Below are 25409 nucleotides of genomic sequence, written 5' to 3'. Positions count from 1 at the left end.
TCATTCATTTCTCCCCCTTGTATTATTTTCCCCTTTCCCCTCACTTCCTCTTGTATGTAATTTTGTATAACCCTGAGGGTCTCCTTCCATTTCCATGCAATTTCCCTTCTCTCTCCCTTTCCCTCCCACCTCTCATCCCAGTTTAATGTTAATCTTCTTCTCCTGCTCTTCGTCCCTACTCTGTTCTTAGTTACTCTCCTTATATCAAAGAAGACATTTGGCATTTGTTTTTTAGGGATTGGCTAGCTTCACTTAGCATAATCTGCTCTAATGCCATCCATTTCCCTGCAAATTCTATGATTTTGTCATTTTTTTTAATGCAGAGTAATATACTCCATTGTGTATAAATGCCACATTTTTTTTATCCATTCGTCTATTGAAGGGCATCTAGGTTGGTTCCACAGTCTTGCTATTGTGAATTGTGCTGCTATGAACATCGATGTAGCAGTGTCCCTGTAGCATGCTCTTTTTAGGTCTTTAGGGAATAGACCGAGAAGGGGAATAGCTGGGTCAAATGGTGGTTCCATTCCCAGCTTTCCAAGAAATCTCCATACTGCTTTCCAAATTGGCTGCACCAATTTGCAGTCCCACCAGCAATGTACAAGTGTACCCTTTTCCCCACATCCTCGCCAGCACTTGTTGTTTGACTTCATAATGGCTGCCAATTTTACTGGAGTGAGATGGTATCTTAGGGTGGTTTTGATTTGCATTTCTCTGACTGCTAGAGATGGTAAGCATTTTTTCATGTACTCGTTGATTGATTGTATGTCTTCCTCTGAGAAGTGTCTGTTCAGGTCCTTGGCCCATTTGTTGATTGGGTTATTTGTTCTCTTATTGTCTAATTTTTTGAGTTCTTTGTATACTCTGGATATTAGGGCTCTATCTGAAGTGTGAGGAGTAAAGATTTGTTCCCAGGATGTAGGCTCCCTATTTACCTCTCTTATTGTTTCTTTTGCTGAGAAAAAACTTTTTAGTTTGAGTAAGTCCCATTTGTTGATTCTAGTTATTAACTTTTGTGCTATGGGTGTCCTATTGAGGAATTTGGAGCCGGACCCCACCATATGTAGATCGTAGCCAACTTTTTCTTCTATCAGACAGCATGTCTCTGATTTGATATCAAGCTCCTTGATCCATTTTGAATTCACTTTTGTGCATGGCGAGAGAAAGGGATTCAGTTTCATTTTGTTGCATATGGATTTCCAGTTTTCCCAGCACCATTTGTTGAAGATGCTATCCTTCCTCCATTGCATGCTTTTAGCCCCTCTATCAAATATAAGATAGTTGTAGCTTTGTGGATTGGTTTCTGTGTCCTCTATTCTGTACCATTGGTCCACCCGCCTGTTTTGGTACCAGTACCATGCTGTTTTTGTTACTATTGCTCTGTAGTATAGTTTGAAGTCTGGTATCGCTATACCGCCTGATTCACACTTCCTGCTTAGCATTGTTTTTGCTATTCTGGGTCTTTTATTTTTCCATATGAATTTCATGATTGCTTTCTCTATTTCTACAAGAAATGCCATTGGGATTTTGATTGGCATTGCATTAAACCTATAGAGAACTTTTGGTAATATCGCCATTTTGATGATGTTAGTTCTGCCTATCCATGAACAGGGTTTATTTTTCCATCTTCTAAGATCTTCTTCTATTTCTCTCTTTAGGGTTCTGTAGTTTTCATTGTATAAGTCTTTCACCTCTTTTGTTAGGTTGATTCCCAAGTATTTTATTTTTTTGAGGATATTGGGAATGGAGTGGTTGTCCTCATTTCCATTTCAGAGGATTTGTCGCTGATATACAGGAATGCCTTTGATTTATGCGTGTTGATTTTATATCCTGCCACTTTGCTGAATTCATTTATTAGCTCTAATAGTTTCTTTGTAGACCCTTTTGGGTCTGCTAGGTATAGAATCATGTCATCTGCAAATAGTGATAATTTAAGTTCTTCTTTTCCTATTTTGATGCCTTTAATTTCTTTCGTCTGTCTAATTGCTCTGGCCAGTGTTTCGAGAACTATGTTGAACAGAAGTGGAGAGAGAGGGCATCCCTGTCTTGTTCCAGATTTTAGAGGGAATGCCTTCAGTTTTTCTCCATTCAGAATGATGCTAGTCTGAGGCTTAGCATAGATTGCTTTTACAATATTGAGGTATGTTCCTGTTATCCCTAGTTTTTCTAGAGTTTTGAACATAAAGAGATGCTGTACTTTGTCGAATGCTTTTTCCGCATCTATCGAGATGATCATATGCTTCTTATTTTTAAGTCTATTGATGTTGTGAATAACATTTATTTATTTCCGTATATTGAACCAGTCTTGCATCCCAGGGATGAATCCTACTTGATCATGGTGCACAATTTTTTTGATATGTTTTTGTATCCGATTCGCCAGAATTTTATTGAGGATTTTTGCATCTAGGTTCATTAGAGATATTGGTCTGTAGTTTTCTTTCTTTGAAGTGTCGTTGTCTGGTTTAGGAATCAGGGTGATGTTGGCCTCGTAGAATGAATTTGGAAGTTCTCCCTCTTTTTCTATTTCCTGAGGTAGCTTGAAAAGTATTGGTATTAGTTCCTCTTTAAAGGTTTTGTAAAACTCTGCTGTATACCCATCCGGTAATGGGCTTTTCTTAATTGGTAGTCTTTTGATGGTTTCTTCTATTTCCTCAATTGATATTGGTCTGTTTAGGTTGTCTATATCCTCCTGACTCAATCTGGGCAGATCATATGACTTAAGAAATTTATCGATGCCTTCACTATCTTCTAATTTATTGGAGTATAAGGATTCAAAATAATTTCTGATTATCTTCTGTATTTCTAAAGTGTCTGTTGTGATATTGCCTTTTTTATCCCGTATGCTAGTAATTTGAGTTCTCTGTCTTCTTCTCTTCGCTAGCATCGCTAAGGGTCTGTCGATTTTATTTATTTTTTTCAAAGAACCAACTTTTAGTTTTGTCAATTTTTTCAATTGTTTCTTTTGTTTCGATTTCATTAATTTCAGCTCTGATTTTAATTATTTCTTGCCTTTTACTTCTTTTGCTGTTGTTTTGCTCTTCTTTTTCTAGGATTTTGAGATGAAGTATGAGATCATTTATTTGTTGGTTTTTTCTTTTTTTAAGGAATGAACTCCAAGCAATGAATTTTCCTCTTAGAACTGCTTTCAATGTGTCCCATAGACTCCGATATGTTGTGTCAGTGTTTTCATTTATCTCTAAGAATTTTTTAATTTCCTCCTTGATGTCTTCTATAACCCATTGATCATTCAGTAACCTATTGTTCATTCTCCAAGTGATGCATGATTTTTCCTTCCTTCTTTTATCGTTGATTTTCAGTTTCATTCCATTATAATCACAAAAGATGCATGGTATTATCTCTACTCCTTTATATTGTCTAAGAGTTGCCCTGTGACATAATATATGATCTATTTTTGAGAAGGATCCATGTGCTGCTGAGAAAAAAGTGTAACTGCTTGATGTTGGGTGGTATATTCTATAGATGTCAATTAAGTCTAGGTTATTAATTGTGTTATTGAGTTCTATAGTTTCCTTATTCAACTTTTGTTTGGAAGATCTGTCCAGTGGTGAGAGAGGTGTGTTGAAGTCTCCCATGATTATTGTATGGTGGTCTATTAGACTCTTGAACTTGAGAAGAGTTTGTTTGATGAACATAGCTGCACCATTGTTTGGGGCATATATATTTATGATTGTTATGTCTTGTTGGTGTATGGTTCCCTTGAGCAGTATGTAGTGTCCCTCTTTATCCCTTTTGATTAACTTTGGCTTGAAATCTATTTTATTTGACATGAGTATGGACACTCCTGCTTGTTTCCGAAGTCCATATGAGTGATATGATTTTTCCCAACCTTTCACCTTCAGCCTATGTATGTCTTTTCCTATCAAATGTGTCTCCTGTAGGCAGCATATTGTTGGGTCTTGTTTTGTGATCCATTCTACTAGCCTGTGTCTCTTAATTGGTGAGTTTAAGCCATTAACATTGAGGGTTATTATTGAGATATGGGTTGTTCTTCCAGCCATATTTGTTTATTTATGTTAATAAACATGGCTTGTTTTCCTCTTTGATTATTTTTCCCCCCTTTACGGTCCTACCTCCCACTGTTGGTTTTCATTGTTATTTTCCATTTCCTCTTCCTGTAATGTTTTGCCGAGGATGTTTTGAAGAGATGGTTTTCTAGCTGCAAATTCTTTTAACTTTTGTTTATCGTGGAAGGTTTTAATTTCATCTTCCATCCTGAAGCTTAATTTCGCTGGATACACAATTCTTGGTTGGAACCCATTTTCTTTCAGTGTTTGAAATATGTTATTCCAGGATCTTCTAGCTTTCAGAGTCTGTGTTGAAAGATCAGCTGTTATCCTGATTGGCTTACCCCTAAATGTAATCTGCTTCCTTTCTCTTGTAGCTTTTAAAATTCTCTCCTTATTCTGTATGTTGGGCATCTTCATTATAATGTGTCTAGGTGTGGATCTCTTATGATTTTGCACATTCAGCGTCCTGTAGGCTTCTAGGATTTGGGATTCTGTCTCATTCTTCAAGTCTGGGAAGTTTTCTCGTATTATTTCATTGAATAGATTGCTCATTCCTTTGGTTTGGAGCTCTATACCTTCCTGTATCCCAATGACTCTTAAGTTTGGTCTCTTTATGTTATCCCATATTTCATGGATGTTCTGCTCACGGTTTCTTAACAGTCTTGTTGAGCTGTCTATGTTCTTTTCAAGTTGAAATACTTTGTCTTCATTGTCTGATGTTCTATCTTCTAAGTGTTCTACTCTGCTGGTAGTATTCTCAATTGAGTTTTTAAGTTGGTTTATTGTTTCCTGCATTTCTAGGATTTCTGTTTGTTTGTTTTTTATAACCTCTATCTCCCTGTATAGTTGATTTTTTGCTTCCTGGATTTGTTTGTGTAATTCATTGTCGAAGTGATCTTTCATTGTCTGATTTTGCTGTCTAATGTCTTCCTTGAGACTCCAGATCATCTGAAGCATGTATATCCTGAATTCTTTATCTGACATTTCATCTGCTGCAGCTGTTACCTCTTCTAATGTTGAGTTGACCTGCATTGCTTGTGGTCCTTTCTTTCCTTGTCTTTTCATACTGCTTGCGTTTCTTTCTGCTTGGTGAAACTGTTGTGTTTTTGAAAAATTTTTCCCCCTATATATTTATATTGCTCTTGTATAGTTGAAAAGTCTCTCTTGCAGGGTCGGGCGGCGGTCTACCTACCTTGCAGGCGAAGGCGGCGGCTCTGCTCTGCCCCTCCTCCAATTGGTATGACGTGTCTACCACGCCTGCGGACCCCTTGGCCTGTTCTGCCAGTCGGTCGCAGGTCTGCCTACCTTGCAGGAGCGGGCAGTGGTTCTGCTCTGCCCTTACTCCAATTGGGGTGATGTGTCTACCACGCCAGCGGGTCGCTGGGTTTATTCTGGGTGCGGAAGGCAGCTCTGCTCTGCCCCTACTCCAATTGGGGTGACGTGACTACCGCGCCGGAGGGCCGCTGGGCCTGTCCCGGGTGCGGGCGAAACCTCTGCTCTGCCCCGACTCCAATTGGGGTGACGTGTGTACCATGCCGGCAGGCCACCGGGCCTGATCCACCGGTCGGTTGCAGGTCTGTCTACCTTGCAGGCGCGGGCGGCGGCTCTGCTCTGCCCCTCTTCCAATTGGTGTGACTTGTCTACCACACCCGCGGACCGCTGGGCCTGATCCAGGCGTGGGTGAAGGCTCTGCTCTGCTCCTACTCCAATAGGGGTAATGTGCCTACCACCCCGGCCGGCCGCTGGGCCTGTTCCACCGGTTGGTTGCAGGTCTGCCTACCTTGCGGGCACGGGCGGCGGCTCTGCTCTGCCCCTACTCCAAATGAGGTGACTTGTCTGTCTGGCTGGCAGGCCACTGGGCCTGTTCCGCTGGTCGGTCGCAGGTCTGCCTACCTTTCGGGCGCGGGTGGCGGCTCTGCTCTGCCCCTACTCCAAATGGGGTGACGTGTCTGTCGCGCCGGAAGGCCACTAGGCCTGATCCGCCGGTCTGTCGCAGGTCTGCCTACCTTGCGGGCACGGGTGGGGGCTCTGCTCTGCCCGTACTCCAATTGGGGTTACATGACTACCACACCGGTGGGCCGCTGGGCCTGATCCGGGCGCGGGCGAAGGCTCTGCTCTGCCCCTACTCCAATTGGGGTGATGTGTGTACCACGCCGGCAGGCCTCTGGGCCTGATCCGCCGTCTGTCGCAGGTCTGTCTACCTTGCAGGCGCGGACGGCGGCTCTGCCCTGCCCCTCTTACCACGCCCGCGATCTGCTGGGCCTGTTCTGCCGGTCGGTCGCAGGTCTGCCTACCTTGCGGGCGTGGGTGGCGGCTCTGCTCTGCCCCTACTCCAATTGGGGTTACGTGACTACCACACCAGCGGGCCACTGGACCTGTTCCGGGCGCGGGCGGCGGCTCTGCTCTGCCCCTCTGGCTTGATGACAAAGTGAGAGAGACTCGGGTGTTTGTGACTCACTTTCTTTACCAGGAGACCAACTGTTTCTGTTGCCGCTGGTATCGATGAAGTTCTCTCCTCCGCCGCTTTCTGATGACATCAGATCTCTGCCATGTTGGTATCCCATGCGAATGGCAGCATTTCGTTCCCTTTGCTGGGTGACCAAAGCAACGGGTGAGTCCTCACCGGCCCTCACAAGCCCCGTCTCAGTCCTGTTGCCACTGCCTATGAAGGCTCGGTTGGTATTTACCTCCATAGTATTCAGCAGGACCCGGACCGAGAAGCAGTTTCCGCGGGTTCTTTAGCCCTGGGCCAGAGCAGTTCCGGGAGCCGGAATTCGGCCGCTCCGTGCTCGGTGTATGTTCTGATAGGAGCAGGCTCCAAGAAGCAGTTTCCGCGGGTTATTTAGCACTGAGCCTGAGTAATTTGTCTGCAAGCCGCAGGCGAATGGCAGCCTGAAATTACCTGTTCTATGGCTGAATGAGCTGCGATCAGACGAAAGCAGGGATGGTGACGTCAGCTCTCCAAGATGGTGGCCGCTGGCTTCCTCTGTGGTCTGACCGGTGTGGAGATCCGAATTGGACCGCTTCCTTCCCCCGTCTCAAACCCAGAATTCAGCACTGAGTACGGTGATTGCGCTGCTGGCAGAAGCCCGCAGAAACTGCTGCGCTGTATCTTTGCGTTGCTATCTCCTAGTTTCCCAGCGCGCGCCGCAGACTCTAGCCGCCGCGGGGCGATTTGCTGAAGAAGCAGCGTGACCCTCCGTGCAGACAAATCTCTCGCGTTTGAGCCCCCGTAGCTGATCCTCGTGTGATGGAAATCCTTCCTCTAGGTTTTGGAGCACCCCAATTTTGCTGGAAATTCCTAATAAGATAGCTTTTAGCCGGTCTAACTCGTCATTCTCCCGCACAGTGACGCGGTACACGGGGGTAATGCTCTCCCTTCGCCGCCTTCTTCTTCCTTCCTGTTTCTTTGTTTCTTGACTTACCTTTTTTTTTTTTTTTTTTTGGAGTTTCTATAAATTTCTCTTAAAACTGGAAGTAGATACAGAAAATTATTTCTTCTTCATTCAAGACCATTATAGGCTTTTAAACTTGTGAGACTCCTCTCTGTACATGATATGGAGAAGGCAAAATTTCTGAGTTTGTCAGAGACACAGAAAAGTTTGATCATAGACATTTGTAAACTTACATTAAATACATCAATAAAAGGGCATGAGCCACATCATATAGCTGCCCATCTTGTAGTTTGCTTCACCTTCAGAAACAAAACTCAGTGATTTGTATGTCCACCTGTGTCCATGGTGCAGTCATGATTCAAGAGTGGATATCACTAGAGACAAGGGAATAAAAGTTACAGTTATGGTGTTTCAGTATCTGAGGAAATGTCTACTTCTTCACTTTCTCCTTGTGCCATCAGAGCATAACCTTGTGTGCCTTCTCACCTGGAGGACACCAGGGCCAATTACCATCATCCACCACGAATGGGCTTCTGGTATAATAAAGTTTATAAATAACAGAATTCTAATACAATGGATAGGAATCAGCCTGTAGCCAATTTTAGCCAAAACTCTGGTTTCTGATTTAACTTCTTTGATATGTTTGCAGTTATGTTGTCTATGATATAGGGTTGTTGTGAGGATTCAATAAGATGCAGACATTTGAATCAATTAGTTTTATTCTCATTTTTTTTATGTCTCATCTTAAGGTTGCCTCCTCAGAAGGGTTTCCTCACCATCCATATAGAGGGCTCACTTGCCCTTTGCCAGCAACTGCTCAATATTCAATACTCAATCATAGACTCAGTTTAAATTCATTCACATCCTAATCAGAGGCTGTAATTAATTTAATATTTAATCACCCCTCCTTTCCTTATTTCTTCCTTCCTTCTTTCTTTTTTCTTTCTTCTCACTAAAATGTGTATTCCATGAGGTTCAAAGGAATATACATTGTCTCTTTGACCATTGTACCCTGCAACGATGCAACAACACATAGATTAAGACTCAAAAACAATTTCCTGCATCATGAATAAATTCCTCCAATTCAGAGGAACTGGCTCTAGGCTCTCTCTACTCTTGATCACATAGGGGACCCAAGGATAAATCTTAACCTCTCTGGACTCCACTGCATTCATCTGTAAAGTAAGGTCACTGGATATATTGAGGTGAAAATGGCCCCCAAATTTTGATGCTTGCTTCTTCAATTTTTGTTTTCTTACAATAACACTGGAACAACCAACATAAGGGGATCCTCAGAAGGGAACCTGGATGGGACTTGCAGAAGAGCAGCAGTAGTAGAGAACAGTGCATGCACATCCCAGGAGCCTGGGGCCAGGCTGCCCCTAAGGTGCACAATAGCCTCCCTCCTGCAGTGTGGGAGGTGTTTCTCCATGAAATTCCCCTCCCTGCACAACAGCTTCCCAGTGGTAACCTGACAAAAGGATCACTGGAAGACAGGAAAACAGAATACAAGGAGCACCATGTCTGGAAGGGCCCCTTGCTGGGAGGTCCAGGGTGGGTAGAGTTGACCAGTGAAGGTGTCATGAGGGAAGAGACACTGACACAGACTGGCAGAGATGTACTGGGAGAGCATCTAAGAGAAGAAGGAAAGGAGCATCACTAGAGGGGAACACTGGGGATGCCCTCCTGGAGGGTGACCCAAGCTGCCCTGCCCAGTGGTGCCTCTGCTGCCTGGTGTCAGACTCAGGAAACTCCTCACAGCTTTCAACATAAGGCTGTGCTCTGGGGAGGGGAGGGCTGTGGTTGGGAACTTGTTATTTATTTTGTGCAGGTTCTGACCTTGTGAAATGAGGCAGCATTGAGTGGATTATGTTGTCCATCATGTTGACAAAGAAGGTAGATGAATCATTAACTAAGAAGATGGCCACAGGGAGACATGAGCCCTGAAATGACAGAGGATGGCAGGCTCTGGAAGATAGTTGCTAATGGGAAGATGGGCTTGGGTTTCAATGAAGAGGTCACTTTGAACTAATAGAACTAGCTTGGCAATGATTTTCTTGTGTATTGGACCTGGAATATCCCCAAAGTCTCCTGTGTTCAGAGGTGGACTTTGGGGAAATTATTGAACCATGAAAGCTCTGGGGATTAATCCATCCATGGCTGTATGGACTACTGACTGGGAAATGGGACCTAGGCAGAGGAAGCAGGTCACCAGTGGTGTGCCCGGAAGGGTTCATCTTCTCTAAGTTCCTTTCACCCTCTCTGCTCCTCAGCTGCTGTGGGATGAGCAGCTTTCCTCCACCGTTCCCTTCCACTGTGATGTTCTGCCTCACCTCAGGCCCAGAGCAACAAAGCTGCTGAACATGGACTCAATCCTCTGAAACCATGAGCCAAAATAAATCCTTTCTTCTCTAAGTTGTTTTTGTCAGGTACCTTGGTCATAGCAACGAAGAGCTGACTAGCATATATTTTATTGGTTAAGAAATAAAAGTTCAAGATTCAGACAGAGAAAGTAGAGCTAGAGGGTAGGCAACTTGAATTTTGAAACTAAAATTAGAGAAGAAAATAGCCAAAGGAAAAACCAACCAGAGATAGAGATTTTTTTTTCTGACTTGTTTTGCAGTGTTTATTAGTTTATTCTGAGGAGTAGGGATGAATGTGGCCAAGAGGGTTAGAACAGTACAGAGATAACCCTGTCTGTAAGTAAGAGGAAACATGACAGAGAAGACAGAGGTAGCCAAGAAGGATAGAGAGCAGAGGGGTGCACTGTGGAATAACTGTATACATTTTAAATCTGCAGGTTTTTATTTGACACTATTACTTTTATTATCATATTTGGGAATATAGTTGACTTACAATGAAGTGCACATACTTAAGTGTACAATTGGATTACACTCATGAACTCATCACACAATGAAGATGGTGAACATCCACATCCTCATGCCCTTTTGTAATCAATTCTTCCTGTACCACCTTATACCACTGACCTGCTTTTTGTCACAATAGATTAGTTTCAATTTTCTAGAATTTTAAATAGTTTTTAAGTACTGCTAGCAGTTCCTCTATTTTTGTCAGAGTCAACCAAGGATCTGAGTCTCAATCACTCACAGCAGTTGGGCTTTAAACAATCACAGGCTGCCAACCAATCAGACCATATCTCCATAATCCAAATTCACCATTGCATGGTACCTCATCAGGCAAAGACCAACTGCAGCCAATCGGGTTGTTTCTGTATGTCACTTCATTTTCTCTGTTTATAAATAAAACCTGTACATGGGGGAGGGCATTCTGCTCATCTTTGATATGGGCTGCTGCCAGGGTCTGGATCCCCTCTGCTCTTAGAAATAAGTGTTTAATATAAATGGTCTCAGGTTTTTTTTTTGTTTGTTTTTTTTTTAACAGTTTCCAATGGACATTGTAACAAATCTCACAAGCTGCATGGCCTAAACTATACAAAAAATTTTCTCACATATTCTTGAGGTCAGATATCTGAAATAAAGGTGACAGCAATTTTGTCCCCCTCTGCAGACTCTGAGGGAGAAGCCGCTCCATGCCTCTCTCCCAGGTTGTCACAGCAGTCCTTGGTGTTCCTGGGCTTGGAGCAGCATCAGTACAGACTGAAGGAAATGGACAGAGGAAAAGGAAGCAAAGAGGAGCCAAGGGATGAAGGGGAAGGGAACGGGGAATGAGAAGAGGAGGTGGAAGACACCAGAAAGTGTTAAGGGCAGGTGAGGAGGACTTTCCACATCAGCCTTTGCTGAGGCAATTTTTAGTTGCTTTTCCAACTTTTAGTTTATTCCAACACAAATTTAAATTTGGTAAGAAAGTGATCTCTGTCTTGCATAAAACTCATTGCCCAGGCTACTGGAAGTCCTAGTAACTGTCACTCCATGACTGAGCAACAGAGAGCACACTGTCCAGCACAGAGTGACCTCCCTGGGGCTGAAAGGACTGCAGTCCTAGGTACACAGCCTCCACAGTTCTCAGGAGACTTTCCACAGAAGAAACTGAGCCCAGCCTTTTAACCTCCCCCCGTCCACGTCACAGACAGAGCCCACTGCCCTATACCTCTGCCCTCTTTGGGAGCAGAACTTCTGGGAAAGGTTTTCTGTAGCCACTGTCTCCATTTCCTCTTCTTACTTCTCCTCCACCCACTCTAGTCAGGCCACCTCTGTCCCTTCAACTCCACTGCAGCTGACCTGTCCAAGTCACCAGTGCCCTCCAAGTTCCCAATTCAATCTTCCCTCTTCAGTGCTCACACTCCTCTCTTGGATTCATGAGGCCATGCTGTCTGTCCTGAGTACCCCGGACTCCACTGTCGCAGCCTCCTCAGCCTCCTTGGCCGGCCCCACTCAGCTTCCCTTCTCTTCCCCTATGCCCTCCCCACAGGCCATCTCCTCAGTCTGTCACCATCCTCCAGAGTTTGGCCTCCAATGTTAGGTTCCAGAGACCTTTTAGTTTCTGTCTTGCTCTCTCTTGTGACATTAGTGTCACAAGGACAGTCAACAGCCCTAAAGAAGAGCAGACATATCAAGGAACTGAGATCTGTTGCCACATGTCAGGAAGGAACTGAGGACTCAGCCAACAGCTGAGTGAGGGGGCCATGTCTGAAGTGGACCACCAACAATTAATCCTTCAGGTGACAACAGTACCTGAAGGTTAAGTGACTGCAGCCTCCTGAGACATCCTGATGTTGAATCTCCCACTAAGTTGCTCCCATATTCCTGACTTTCATTCACAGATTGTGAGCATAATAAATGCTTGTTGCTTTAAACCAGTAAACTTGGTGGCAATCTCTGCAGCAATAGATGGCTAGCACACTCATGCTTTCACCTCTCTGACCTCATCTTTCAGTGCTTCCTCTCCATGATCCTACAACACCGTCCTTCCTTCTTCCTGGTTTGAAAAACACCAAACTTGTTCCTAATCAAGTTCCCTGCCTTCATCTTCCTTCTGGCTGGGATTGTCTTAGCCTTGATCTTCACATGTTAGCTTATTCTCTTGTTCAGGATTTGTTTTTTTATGATAGCCTCTATGCCTAAAGCAATTCGGGGAACACAATGGGTGATCTGTAAATATTAAATAAAATAATGAACGAAACTAGGTAGATATCATTTAGTAGAAACATAATCCTTGAGAAGATTCTACCAATTTCTGCAGTTAATTCTGAATGTTTTTCTAGTAGTTACCTTTTGTTGGCTTGTTGACTTGCAATATTGCAACTGTACTGAAGGTTCCCAGGACAGAGTTAAAGAGTTCAGAGAAAAGTTGAACAAAGGTTGTGTGAGAAACTTCAAAGACCCAATGTATCAAAGTCTACAAAGATTAAAGTTGTGCTGATTCATCCTGACCCATCTAAGTGCAAGAATACACTTACAAGTGCAAGACTCATATTAGGAGTTGTGGGAAATTCATCACAGAAACATGTTCCAGTATATTTCCACATTCCAGTGTGCTTAAAAATTTGGGGTGGCTGCTTTTTTGACGCAGGGGTTGCTGTTAGCATAAGTCACAAAATGTTCTGAGTTCTGTAAATCTACAGAAAATTTGCCGATTAGAAAGTCTTATGTTCTTATATTTTTAGTTACTTTTCTTAGGAAAAGCTCTGATGCAGATGCCTTTAAGTCCTGATGCACCGGGTTCTGAACAATTGTTGTATTCAGTCTGGCAAGGCAGTGCCAAGTCTCAGTAACTTGGGCATTAATTACCCCAGCTCCCAGCTCGGATAGTTGGCGACACCCACTGGGGTTGAGTTACACTCACCTGTTCCTTTGTAATTCTACCCCTTTGCCCTTTTGGGGATAAAATATTCAATGGACCAGCCTCCCCCAATAAAACCTCAGCTTGAGGTGTGCTCTCTTTATTGCCTGCCTTGCCTCCTTTGTGAGAGAAGGGTCAAAGGAGCCGTCAGCGGAACCCAAAGAAAAAGGTATTTCTCTATCTCTGCATGATCATTTCGTGACAGCTCAGTACACCTGGAGTGGTCCTGACTGGTTTAGTCATATGTAGGAGGCAACCCCCTGCCCCACCCCCCAGAGAACAGGGGAGATGGAGAAATGCATTTTTCCCCTGGAGGACACAGGGTGATAACATTCTCTGGAGAACAGTTTTTAAATTTCTTAGGTGGCCTCAGACAGAGTTGTCTTCCACTAGCAAAGCTAACATGAGACTAGTCAAGTGTTGGCTGACTATGTGAATCCCAAAATTAGTGATTTATTTTAAAAGCCAACTAAGAACAAGTGAAGTAAGGTTTTCTTTAGGTTTTGCCATAGTAACAGTTTCTTTCACTCACTCATATTTAGGAAAACCCAGATACTGCTATCATGGCAGGGAAACCCATTCTTCACTACTTTGATGGACGGGGCAGAATGGAGAACATTCGATGGCTCTTGGCTGCAGCTGGTGTAGAGGTAAGTTCTGAGTTAGATCATTTCAAGTTGGATCATTTTAAGTTATTAGATACTTTTCTCACATAAGCTAAGTGATGTTTCTTAGATACCATGTCAAGAATTGTGTCCTAAACAACACTGCCAATAATTAAGATACAGGCTTAACTAAATAAATTGTCAGTATTCTCATCAAAGAAGATAAAATTAATGTAATAAATATACCACAATTGGTGGACTTTATTTGGATTTAAGGTTAAACACTATAGAACATAATTTATAAAAATTAGAAACATGATTACTGATTGAATATTGCTGATAGTTATTATTAGTGTTTTTGGTGAGATAATATAGTTATTTTTAAACAGTTTCTGTATTTTAGAGAAACTAATTGAACTATTTAAGAACGAAAGAGAGTCATGTGTCATTAACAATGAGGACACAGTCTGAGAAACATGTCATTAGGCAATTTCATTGTGCAAACATTATAGAGTGTACCAACACAAAACCCGGGGTGGGGGTAGCCTCCTATATTCCTTGGCTACATTCTGTGACCTGTTGATGGTAAGCCACACACCTGTGTGACATGATACTGTACTGAATATTGTAGGTGATTGTAACACAATTATAAGCATTTGTGTATCTAAACATAAAAGAAGCACAGAAAAACATGGTACAAAAGAGGAAATTTGAGACACCTATATGCAGCACTCTATCAGTGTAAAGTTCTCAGGTCTGACAATTACTCCAAGTGAGTCAGTGAGTGAGTGGTGAGTGAAAGTGAAGGCCCAGGTCACTACCCAATGATTTGGATGTGAAAAGTTCCCAAAGGGTGTGTCCCTACCCTGAGGCACCACTGGGTGTAGTGGAACTGTTTAGAGGTGGGGCCTAGTGGGAGGAGTTCTGTGGCTGAGGGCTTGCTTTTGAGGGGGTTTTGAGAATGCAGCCCCTGTGTCTCTCTTGGTTTCCTGACAGCCAAGAGGTGAGTGGTTTGCTCCCCCACGTGCTGCCTGCCATGATGTTCTGCCTTGCCACCAAGCAACACGGCCAAATGACAAGGGACCAAAACCTCTGAAACAGTGATAACCAAAATTAACCTGTCCCTCTTTAAAGTTGATTATGTTAGGTATTTCTTAAGATAATGAAAAGCTGATTTAGAACAATGCACACTTTATGAATCTGCACACACAGGCTATACTCAATTTATTAAAATGTTTTCCTTTCTCAATATTAAATTAACCTCAGTTTACTATAAATTTTTTACTTTACAAACTTTTATTTTTTTAACTTTTTGACTCTTGTGTAATACTTAAAATGCAAATATATTGTATAGTTGTGTAAAATATTTTTATTCCTTGTTCTCTAAGCTTTTTCCATTTTTTATTTTAATTTAATTTTATTTTTTTAAAACTCTTCCATTAAAAGTTAAGAAGCAAACACAAGTTCAGAATCAACAATATCACTGTCTTCTTCCTCCCCATCGTGTCCCACTGGAAGGTTTTGGGGCAGAAACATGCATGGATCTGTCACCTGCTATGATCACAGTGCCTTCTTCTACTCTAGCTACTAAGGATCATTCTGATGCTTGCAATGAGGAGGCATCACTGTTCAGAATTATGTGCATGGTGGATTGCTTGTTTTGCTTTTTGTTCATTAACAAATACATAACTTATTTATAAATATATAATTTACTTGGAAGCAGATAATGTACCATGAAAAATTCTTACTATTAATGAGAAATTTGTCGTTTGGAGTATGTTTTCAACTTTTAAAAAATTTATTTTTAATACAGGCAATTCTCAGTGATCATAATTCTATATTATTTAAACACATTAGCTGAAATGCACAGAATTTTTTAATATTTATTTTTTTAGCTTTTAGGTGGACACAATATTTTATTTTTATATGGTGCTGAGGATGGAACCCAGTTTCTCATGCATGCTAGGCGAGTGCTCTACCACTGAGCCACAACTCCATCCCCACAATGTTTAATTTTTTTACAGTGCAAGGGATTGATCCCAGGGCAGTGTGTATGATAGGCAAGTGCTCTACCACTCAGCTACACCTGCAGTCCTTGTGTTTTCAATATTTTGAAGGATCTTATGGAGGTCTTCAAAGGCTTCTACTAAATGCTTCATTGAATTTTGTTCACCGATGTATTCACTAATCAATGGGAAATTTTCAATTCTTTTATAGTCTTATGGGACCATCTTTGTGTACAAAGTTAGTGATTGACTGAAACGTTGTTATGGGGCATGACTGTGCATGAAATCCAGGACGAGACTTCCGTTAAGCTATTACCAGAGAAGAAGAGTGAGTGGGCACCTAGATGAAAGCCTGTTCCTACCAGTTGATAATTGTTGAATTTGGTGAGGGATAAAGGAGCAACAATATACTCAGTTGTTTATTTTTATGCATGTCAGAAATTCCCATTAAAAAAAGATCTAAACTCTACCATATAAGAAAATGAATGCAATTATACTGAAAAATTATACTAAAAATACACACCACAATTGTGAGGTGGGCAGGAGGGAGGAGACAGTAACAAACTGCCTATTAACCATTGGAACCTATTCATTCAGCATAATTGTGTGGGCACCTGTAAAGAACCAGGTTTTGTAGTAGGTCCTGGGGATACACAGTGAACTAGACAGATGAGGTCCCTGCCCTTGAGCTGCCCACACATCTGTGATGGATGGGATCAAGCATTTTTCAGGGTTGTGACCCAGGCATTTTTCCTGATACATGTACTATAAATTTCCAGATAGCCTTGACCAGACTCTTTGATAAATATGTCCAATCTCAAAAATCTTACCCCCTTCATATCACACGTAGACAAGAGTGATTCAAGCTGACAAGCATGCAAGGCGATAGAGTGAACTAATCAGGACTCATTTACCTTTTCTGCTCTCCAGTTTGAAGAGAAATTCATGAAAACTCGAGAAGACTTGGAAAAGTTAAGAAAAGGTAAGAACAAATATCTTAATACCTCTTAAGAGGGTTCCTAGTAGAAGATTGAAACACCAGACAACACTCTTGTATCTGTGAGGATGGTAGTGCTGACAGAGGAGAGGTAGAGAGTGGTTAAAATGTGAGACCTGGCAACTCTCTGGGGGCTCAAGAGTGAGACCATTGTGAGTCCTTGCTAAGGAACAAACTCAGGGCCCCTGGCATACCCTCTCCTTGTCTTCTTCATACGCTGAATGGAATTGGCTCCTGACTAGTCACAGGCTCTCCAACTTCTTGTAAAATATCCCTGAAGATGAGCTAAACACACAAATATTCAGGGACACACAATGTGTATGTATGGATGGGAAATTTAAACAGCTGTGAGACAAGAGGTTAAAAGTAAAGCAGTTGGATAAGTAAAAGAAGAAAACAAAAACTAAAAATAAATTGGTGTCTTACTTGAAGATTTACCAAGTGATAATTTTTCCTCTTGTATCTTCAGTCATTTCCGCAACTGTTTTACATTGTGGACATGAGTGACCACATTTCATTCTGTTTGTTTTCTCCTTCCACAAGATGGGAGTTTGATGTTCCAGCAGGTGCCCATGGTGGAGATCGATGGGATGAAGCTGGTGCAGACCAGAGCCATTCTCAATTACATTGCTGCCAAATACAACCTCTATGGGAAGGACATAAAGGAGAGAGCCCTGTATGGTATATTTTTTATTTTAAATCAACAGATAACATGGGAAGGATTTAGGTCCTTCCTTAAGTGGGATAAACCATGGCTGGGGGATCATGAACAGCACCAGGCTGACTCTGGGCATATTGCATAGTTTCTTTAGTATGAATGTGTAGAACACTCATATGAACAGTGATAGAATGTAGATTAGTAGTTTCTGAGATCAGTTTGGGAGAATGCTGTGGAGATGCAGGAAGAGTAAGCATGGAGTGGATTCAGGGCAGTGTCATGTAGAGAGGATGCGGTTCATGGAGTTTTGCAAATCCTGAGGAATTATGAATTCAGGAAGATGGTGGAATCCTGATTCCATTTGCTTAGCTTTAGAGGTTAAACTCTATGCAATAGCTTGGGACAGGGGAAGGATTTGAGTGTCTAGACTTGAAGGCCTGGGAAGGAAATATCTAAAGCACCTGATTTTCCGTTTCTAGAAAGTACAAAACTGACAGGCAGGAACCTAAGCTACCCTCTTCTTGTATGGATGGGTCAAGTTGATGAGGGTTGGTGGAGTCTGGTGTCAAGACATGAAGGTGACGCAGAGCATTTCATGTAAACTTGAAGAAGCCCACTGACTCAGCACTGGTGTTTAGGTCTCCTCCCTCCGTGGCTGGAACTGCTTTATTGAAAATAAAATCTTGTTTGGAACTGTGGAAAGTTCCTCAAAAAATTAAAGAGTTACCAATAACCCAGCAATTTCAGTACTGGGAATATACCCAAGAGGAATAAAATACATCCTGAGTGGTATTTGTACACAAATGTTCATAGCTCATTATTCATAATCCCACCAAGTGGAAATAAACTAAACATGCAGTGGATGAATGGATGAAGGAAAGTTCTCTAGTCATACTGGAATAGTATTTGTTGTGCAAAGAGATGAATTACTAATGCATGTGGCAACATGGATGGACCTTGACAACATTATGTCACATAGAAGAAATCAGACTTAGGAGGTCACATATTGTATGGTTTATCTAGCATGAATGTGCAGAACACTCATATGCACAGGGACGGAAAGTAGATTAATGGTTTTGGTGCTGGTAGGAGAGGTGGTATACATGTTTTTGTAAACCATCCAGCATGGTAAAAATGTTGTGGAACTGGAAAGTGTTAATATTTGCAGATTTCTGTGAGTGTACTAAAAAAATTCACTGAATAGTAGACTTTAACTGAGTGACAATTATGATGTGCACATTTGTCAATAAAACTGCTTTTGAAAAAGAATTTTGGAAAGCCTGTTTGAAGCAAAAGAAATGAGGCTCTCCTATACTATACACATACTATAACTATATAAAGAATTGCACCAAATCTTGAGCGGGGGCCTCAAGAAATGAAATCGTGATCAGCATTGGCAACAGTACATGGAAAAGGTTAGGGAACATGATTTATGAGAAATAATTGGGAGCACGTGATTTCTAACATTGAACATGGAAATGATCCTGTGCTGTATGATAGGAAGAGCGAGGGAGAGGGACTTGTCTGAGAGGCTGGGCCAGGGACTCTGTCTTCAGTTTACCTATGCACGGAGAGCATAGCCTATATGTACTACCAGTGTTTACAGACACCAAGTTCTCTAAAGACCTTAATTTGTGATGTCCCGGTATACTCTTATGTGGTCAGGTGTATAACAAAAATTTAGACATGTCTTCCCTGTAGGTTGCTCTAAGAAATAAATGTTAATCTATAAATAAAACCCAGAAGATTGTAACTGGATTTTGAAGGGACCCTACTGGAAGTGAATTATTTTGCTATTGTATGATGCGCTCTATTTTCTTGGATTTCTTTTTTTAAATTGATTTTTAAAAAAACAAATGATGGTGGAATGCATTACAATTCTTATTTCTTGTATACAGCACAATTTTTCATATCTCTGGTTATATATAAAATATGTTGACACCAATTTGTGTCTTCATACATGTACTTTGGTTAATGATGTCCATCACATTCCACCATCCTTGCTAATCCCCTGCCCCCTTCCTTTCCCTCCCTCCCCTCTTCCCTATCTAGAATTCATCTATTCCTCCCATGCTCCCCCTCCCTACTCCACTATGAGTCAGCCTCCTTATATCAGAGAAAACATTCAGCATTTGTTTTTTGGGGGTTGGATAACTTCATTTAGCATTATCTTCTCCAACGCCATCCATTTACCTTCAAATGCCATGATTTTAATCTCTTTTATTGCTGAGTAAAATTCCATTGTGTATATATGCCACATTTTTTTAATCCATTCATCCATTGAAGGGCATCTAAGTTGGTTCCACAGTTTAGCTATTGTGAATTGTGCTGCTATAAATATAGATGTGGCTGTGTCCCTGTAGTATGCTGTTTTTAATTCTTTGTGGTATGAACCGAGGGGAGGGATAGCTGGGTCAAATGGTGGTTCCATTCCCAGTTTTCTGTTTTCTTGGATTTCAAAACTATAAAATCTGTGACAGAAGGCATTTGACAGAGTACTTTTTTTTGCTTTCAGAATTGATATGTATTCAGAAGGGATGGCAGATTTGAATGAAATGGTCCTTGTTTATCCATACCTTCCATCTAGTGACAAAGGTGGAAGACTTACGCAGATCAAAGAGAAATCTAGAAACCGTTACTTTCCTGCCTTTGAGAAGGTAAGTGGAATTGGTTTCACCTATAGGGCACCCTCTAATTTGAAGATTGACAGGATGAAACTGGGTCAGCCTAGTGTCCTTCTCAACTATATTGCCACCAATACAACCTCTATGGGAAGAACATAAGGAAAGAACACTCTATGGTATTATTTTCTATTCTTATATCAACAGGGGAAGGATTTAGGTTATAACTTGAGTGAGAAGGACCAGGGCTGGGGGATCATGACCAGCATCAGGCTGGGCCTGAGCACAAACACTGGTTTTCTCTTTATGTGGGTGAGGCTTGCTTGTTGATGGGACAGTCTAGTGGAAAGGAGGGAAGAGTCATATAGAACAGGATGCAGTTCATGAATACAGCACAGCGACGGAGTTTAGAGGGCATCTTAGTCCTAACAGGTTATCTTAGCACTTAGAATTGCCATATGAATAATGCCATAGAGGGAGTTCTATGCAAAAAATATATATTTCTCATAGTTCTGGAGACTGAGAAGAGACAGGTCAAGGACATGGTGGATTGGTATCTGGAAAACTTTGCTTCTTGGTTCATGAATGGCTGACTTTGGGCTGTGTTCTCCTATGACAGATGGGTCCAAGGTCTCATTATAAGGGCAATAGTGCCATTCCTGGGAACTCTTCCCACAGGACCTAATTATGTCCCAAAGACCCCACCTAACAGCATTGGGATCACAACATGTGAGTTTGGAGGGACTCAGATATTCTTTCCATAACAGAAGCAGGAGAAAAACAGTGCCTAGGATTCCTTGGACATTGACCCTCACTCCCAGAGGGCCTTCTTGCATACTGATCTAGTACCCTGGCACTCAAGGCATTGCATAAAGATAGACTATGAGGAAGTCTTGCACTAGTGATACCAAGTTGAAAGTTTTAATTACTGGGAATCAAACTAGAATTCTCTATGTACAGGATTCATAGTACACAATTAGCCCTTGGGCGGTGGGAAGTTCTGAGCACACTGGAGGTAAAGCTAAAAGAGTGCTTTAAATTGTAGCATAAATATGATGTTGTGTTTTGTTCTTGAACCAAGCAATTGTTCATACTTCTCTGTGTAAACTTAATTTGATAGGGTGGCTGACACAATATTTTGTTTAATTGGTAGTGCCAAGGGTTTTTTCTTTATTCTTCCTCATTTCAATATTGCTGAGATATTTATACAAATATCACATATTACCCAAAAATTCTTTTGTGAAAATTGTATTACATTCAGAAATTGAGAGAAAGTTTAAAGAACCCATAAGTATGCATCTCTGAGATAGCAGAATTTACATCATATCATGTCAACTCTATCATGTGTCCTTCTCTCCACTCCTGTCTCACCACATATTACTTTTCCCATGCATTTCAGACTAAGATGCAGATGTCAGTGCAGCTCACTCCTGTATAATGCAGCATATATTTCAGACCATCATGCTGAAAGCCCATGTCACAAAAATATGATGATTCAAAGTCACTTTAGATCCTAGACACATAACCAAGACATTAAGAAATCAGACAAGAGGAAAAACAGAGACACTGAAATGATGTACACATAGGGAAAGCATGCTTATAAAAGTGGAGATACTGTGTACAGAGACTGGAGAGAAAGGAGAGTGGAACATCTTAAAATTACCTGTTGCTCAATTTAGAGTGTAGGGCAGATGGAAACATGGCCCAGCAGATGCCACGCCCTTAGCACGTGTGGAAGATGGAGGGCATGGTGATCAGTGTGAACAACACAGGGATGTGGGGATGAGAATAAAAGGATCATGCAGGATTTCACAGAGGAGGGAGCAGTGACCCACTTCTGATTCTCCCTCATGAGTCAGGGCCTCCATAAAGATCTTCTGGGTAGCTCCACACCTTCCCAGGAGGCAGCAGTTGGGGAGAGTTGAGCTCAGAGGCTCTGGGACAAGCTGGGGCCCCAGTCTGGCTATGTGTGTTCATGACCTGACTCCTCCCATTCTGCAGGTGTTAAAGAGCCATGGGCAAGACTACCTTGTTGGCAACAGGCTGAGCAAGGCTGACGTTCTCCTCACTGAACTTCTCTACAATGTGGAAGAACTGGACTCCACAGTTCTGGCCAACTTCCCTCTACTGAAGGTGCTCTCTCTCAATTCCTCATAGAGACCCACACCTCCCATCAGTAATGTAATATCTAAACACTGGGGCTGGTGGTGTTCTGACTTCTAGCCATCTCTAGGCTTCACCCTCCCTTCTTTGGGCTCCAAAAAGATCTTCTAGGCCCTGGTTCTGAGGAAAGAAAAGAATCTTGGTATACAAGGAATTTTTGAGGTGGATGCTACTCTTAAGTATATTTGGCTTTGTATAATAAGTGAAACCAAGGGCCCAGCTTTCTCCTCCCAGCCCCTATTCCATTTGGATTCTAACCATGACTTTCTTGGGAATCCCCTCCTCCCATGTATGCCCTTGTCTTTCCATGTTGAACAAGTCTCCTTCCATCTGTTTTCCTTCCTCCCCCTCAGGTTCCCAGCCTCAAACATTATATTTCACTCTGCAAACCCCCACCCTCAACAATCCCATCTTTATCTCTCAGTGTGATAATTTGTAGTGACTGCCACCTGGATTTGCTGGTCTCTTTCTATCATCGTTTCTAACTCAGTTTTCCCATATCTTCTTTTCACTCTGTTTGAGTGATTCTTTTATCCACATGTGACAGGCTCATGTCACATATTTTTTCTTATATCATATAGTAGCAATGAATCTACAGGATTAAAGTGTAAGGCAGATGAGAAGAATGCTGGAATGGAATATAGTTTTAAAGAGAAGTTGGGGAAATTGACATTGAGCTTTATTTTCTAGCTCTTATCTTTTTTTTCTCATTCATTGTGTTTCCCAGACAGCATGCTGTGCTGGTGGAGGGATTCAGACTTCCTGATTGTGTTAATGGGTGTTGGTTTGGGCTCCACTCTGAGGCTTGTTCTTCTGCATTGCAGGCCCTAAGAACCAGAGTCAGCAACCTGCCCACAGTGAAGAAGTTTCTGCAGCCTGGCAGCCAGAGGAAGCCTTTGGAGAATGAAGAATCTGTAGAAGCAGTAAAGAAGATTTTCAGTTAAATGAGGCAGACATGGAGACATAGCACATACAATACTGGGCTTTATCCAAAAGATGATCTTGATTACTATGAGGCTAATAAAGTTTTCCAAAGTTTATGTGCTAATTTAGTTAGAAATGAACTATGTAGTCTTCTTTGCAATGTAGTCTATTTGGTTTTGGTCAAGTTGATAATCATGATCATCTTCTGGGATATCTTTTTAAATTTAAATATAGAGAGAAACTTTCTTAGGCTCTGATTTAATTTTTAAAATGTCTTATAACATCTGTCATGTACTATCTCAAAAATTAAAGTACAGCTAGGCATGGTGGTAGAAATTTTCCTCTGACACTCTAGCTTTTGCAAAAATATCTTTTTTTTTATGTTTTGCTACCTTTCTCACCAAAATACACAAAAACAACTTATAAAGAACCAATTCTTTCTACTTTTACCCTGTTTATTCAGTCTATATTTATGTCCAGCATAAAATATTTTGTGTTGCTGGAGCCAGATATCAATGATGAAAAAACCTGATACATTCTCTACATCATGGCAATGGTTCTAGTGAGAGAAAGAAACAAAAAAAAAAAAAATAGATAAACCTAATCTAAAATCATATATACCATGTGTACCACCTTCCTAAGACTGCTACAAGAAATTCCTACAAACTTGGAGATTTTAAATAATGAAAATTCATTTCCTCAGAGTTCTGGAGCTAAGTTTAAAGTCAAGCTACAACTGTTCTATGGTGTCTCTGAAGGCTTTAGGGAAAGATCCTATTTAGCTTCTTCCTAGTATCTGATAGGTGCTGGCAATTCTTAAAAGAGTTTTTGGAAAAAAAAAAATTAAAAATGTCGCAACACTCTAATCCCTGCCTTCATGGTCACAGGACATTCTCCCTGTATACGTTGTCTGTCTAAATTGTCCTCTTCTTACGGGGATACCAGCAGTTGGATTAGGAGCCACCCTTACCAGTATGACCTCAACTGAATTATTTCTGTAGAAACCCTTTTTCCATATAAAGGGTTAGGACTTAAACAGCCTTTTGTGAGTACATAACTTCTCCCAAAACACCATGCTCAGATAAGCTAATGCTGGGAGTTCACCATCAGTAGACATCTGCTGGGATCTGCAGGCCAGACAAGTTTCTCAAGGAGAGGAGTATATCACTCTGAGGTGAGATGAGCAGAAGGGACAATCAGTATACATGGGTGGCACCAGCATTGGGCAGCAAGGGTAGAATCCAGGCAGAGGTCAGCACAATCAGTGGCCAAGAAGAGGCCAAGCACCAAGTATCTGAGGAAAGAGAACACAGCTGCTCTCAGGGGAGCATTAAAGCTTAAGACAGGGAAGAGTGACCCTGAGGGGACACCAGGGAACAGGGCTCAGAGTATGGAGTAAAGACTTTGAATACCATAGAAAAAAGTTAGATTTTGTGGTGAGGAAAATAGAAAGTCATAGAGTAAAACCACACACCTTATCTTGCCAAAATGACATAAAATCACATTTAAAAACTGTTCTTTAAAGTAACTCAGAACAATGACATTTTCCCCCACTGAGAGTCTCTTACCCATGTTGAAAGATAAGTTTAGGCACATTCAAATTTTAACAGGTTTATTTCAGTAGACATAAATTCATGTATCTGGCATTAACAAACCAGAATGATTAGGCCACTACCCAGGTAGATGTGAGAGTAAATCTTTATAAGGTAATTATGGAAACAAGAACAGGAAAACATTTGTTTGGTTAAAGTGTAAAATCACTGATTAGATGTCAGCAGTCAGTTTCTGATCAGATGAGGTTTAGTACACCTTCCTGATGAGTTGGGTTTCGGTTTACATACATGAGAGTCAGGGACCTGCAGCTCTCTCATCCTAGTGGCCTCCCAATTAACCATTCTAAATACCACATTAAATCCAGTAGCCTGGGGGTTTACTCCATTCCAGGAATCAAGTAGCTCAGAGACTAATACCTGAAAATCTGAATGGTCCTCTGCTGCTATCTCCACATACTGCCCAGTCGTCTCAGAGATTTCCTGATCTGAGGCTTGGTCAAAACATTGTCCACCATTTTTCCACCTGAGCAGGAGCATTCCCATGCTCCACGTGAAGGGAAGGAAGAAGAGGTCTCCTTCAAGTCTGCAATCTCAAAATATAGATTGGGATACATAGTTATTTGTCCTATGGCAAGCCCATGGGATCTAGGGAATTGAATCTCTGGCTTCGTTACAGCTAATCATTTTTTTAGTGTAAGC

At 41.7% G+C, this 25409-nt stretch overlaps 1 protein-coding gene across 1 annotated transcript; it reads left to right on the top strand.

Moving 5' to 3' along the window:
- Window positions 1–13269: 13269 nt before the first annotated feature.
- Window positions 13270–23246, top strand: LOC114095080 (glutathione S-transferase alpha-3-like). The gene is made up of 7 exons (XM_027938245.2): window positions 13270–13352; window positions 13726–13833; window positions 16725–16776; window positions 17335–17467; window positions 19965–20106; window positions 22072–22203; window positions 23058–23246. Exons 2-7 carry the CDS (start codon window positions 13747–13749, stop codon window positions 23175–23177), a joined length of 666 nt encoding a protein of 221 aa, XP_027794046.1. The 5' UTR covers window positions 13270–13352; window positions 13726–13746; the 3' UTR covers window positions 23178–23246.
- Window positions 23247–25409: the final 2163 nt, after the last annotated feature.

This window comes from Marmota flaviventris, chromosome 6 (genome assembly GCF_047511675.1).
Source record: "Marmota flaviventris isolate mMarFla1 chromosome 6, mMarFla1.hap1, whole genome shotgun sequence".
NCBI classification, from domain to species: Eukaryota; Metazoa; Chordata; class Mammalia; order Rodentia; family Sciuridae; genus Marmota; species Marmota flaviventris.
This window is presented reverse-complemented; position numbering and strand designations above follow the sequence as displayed.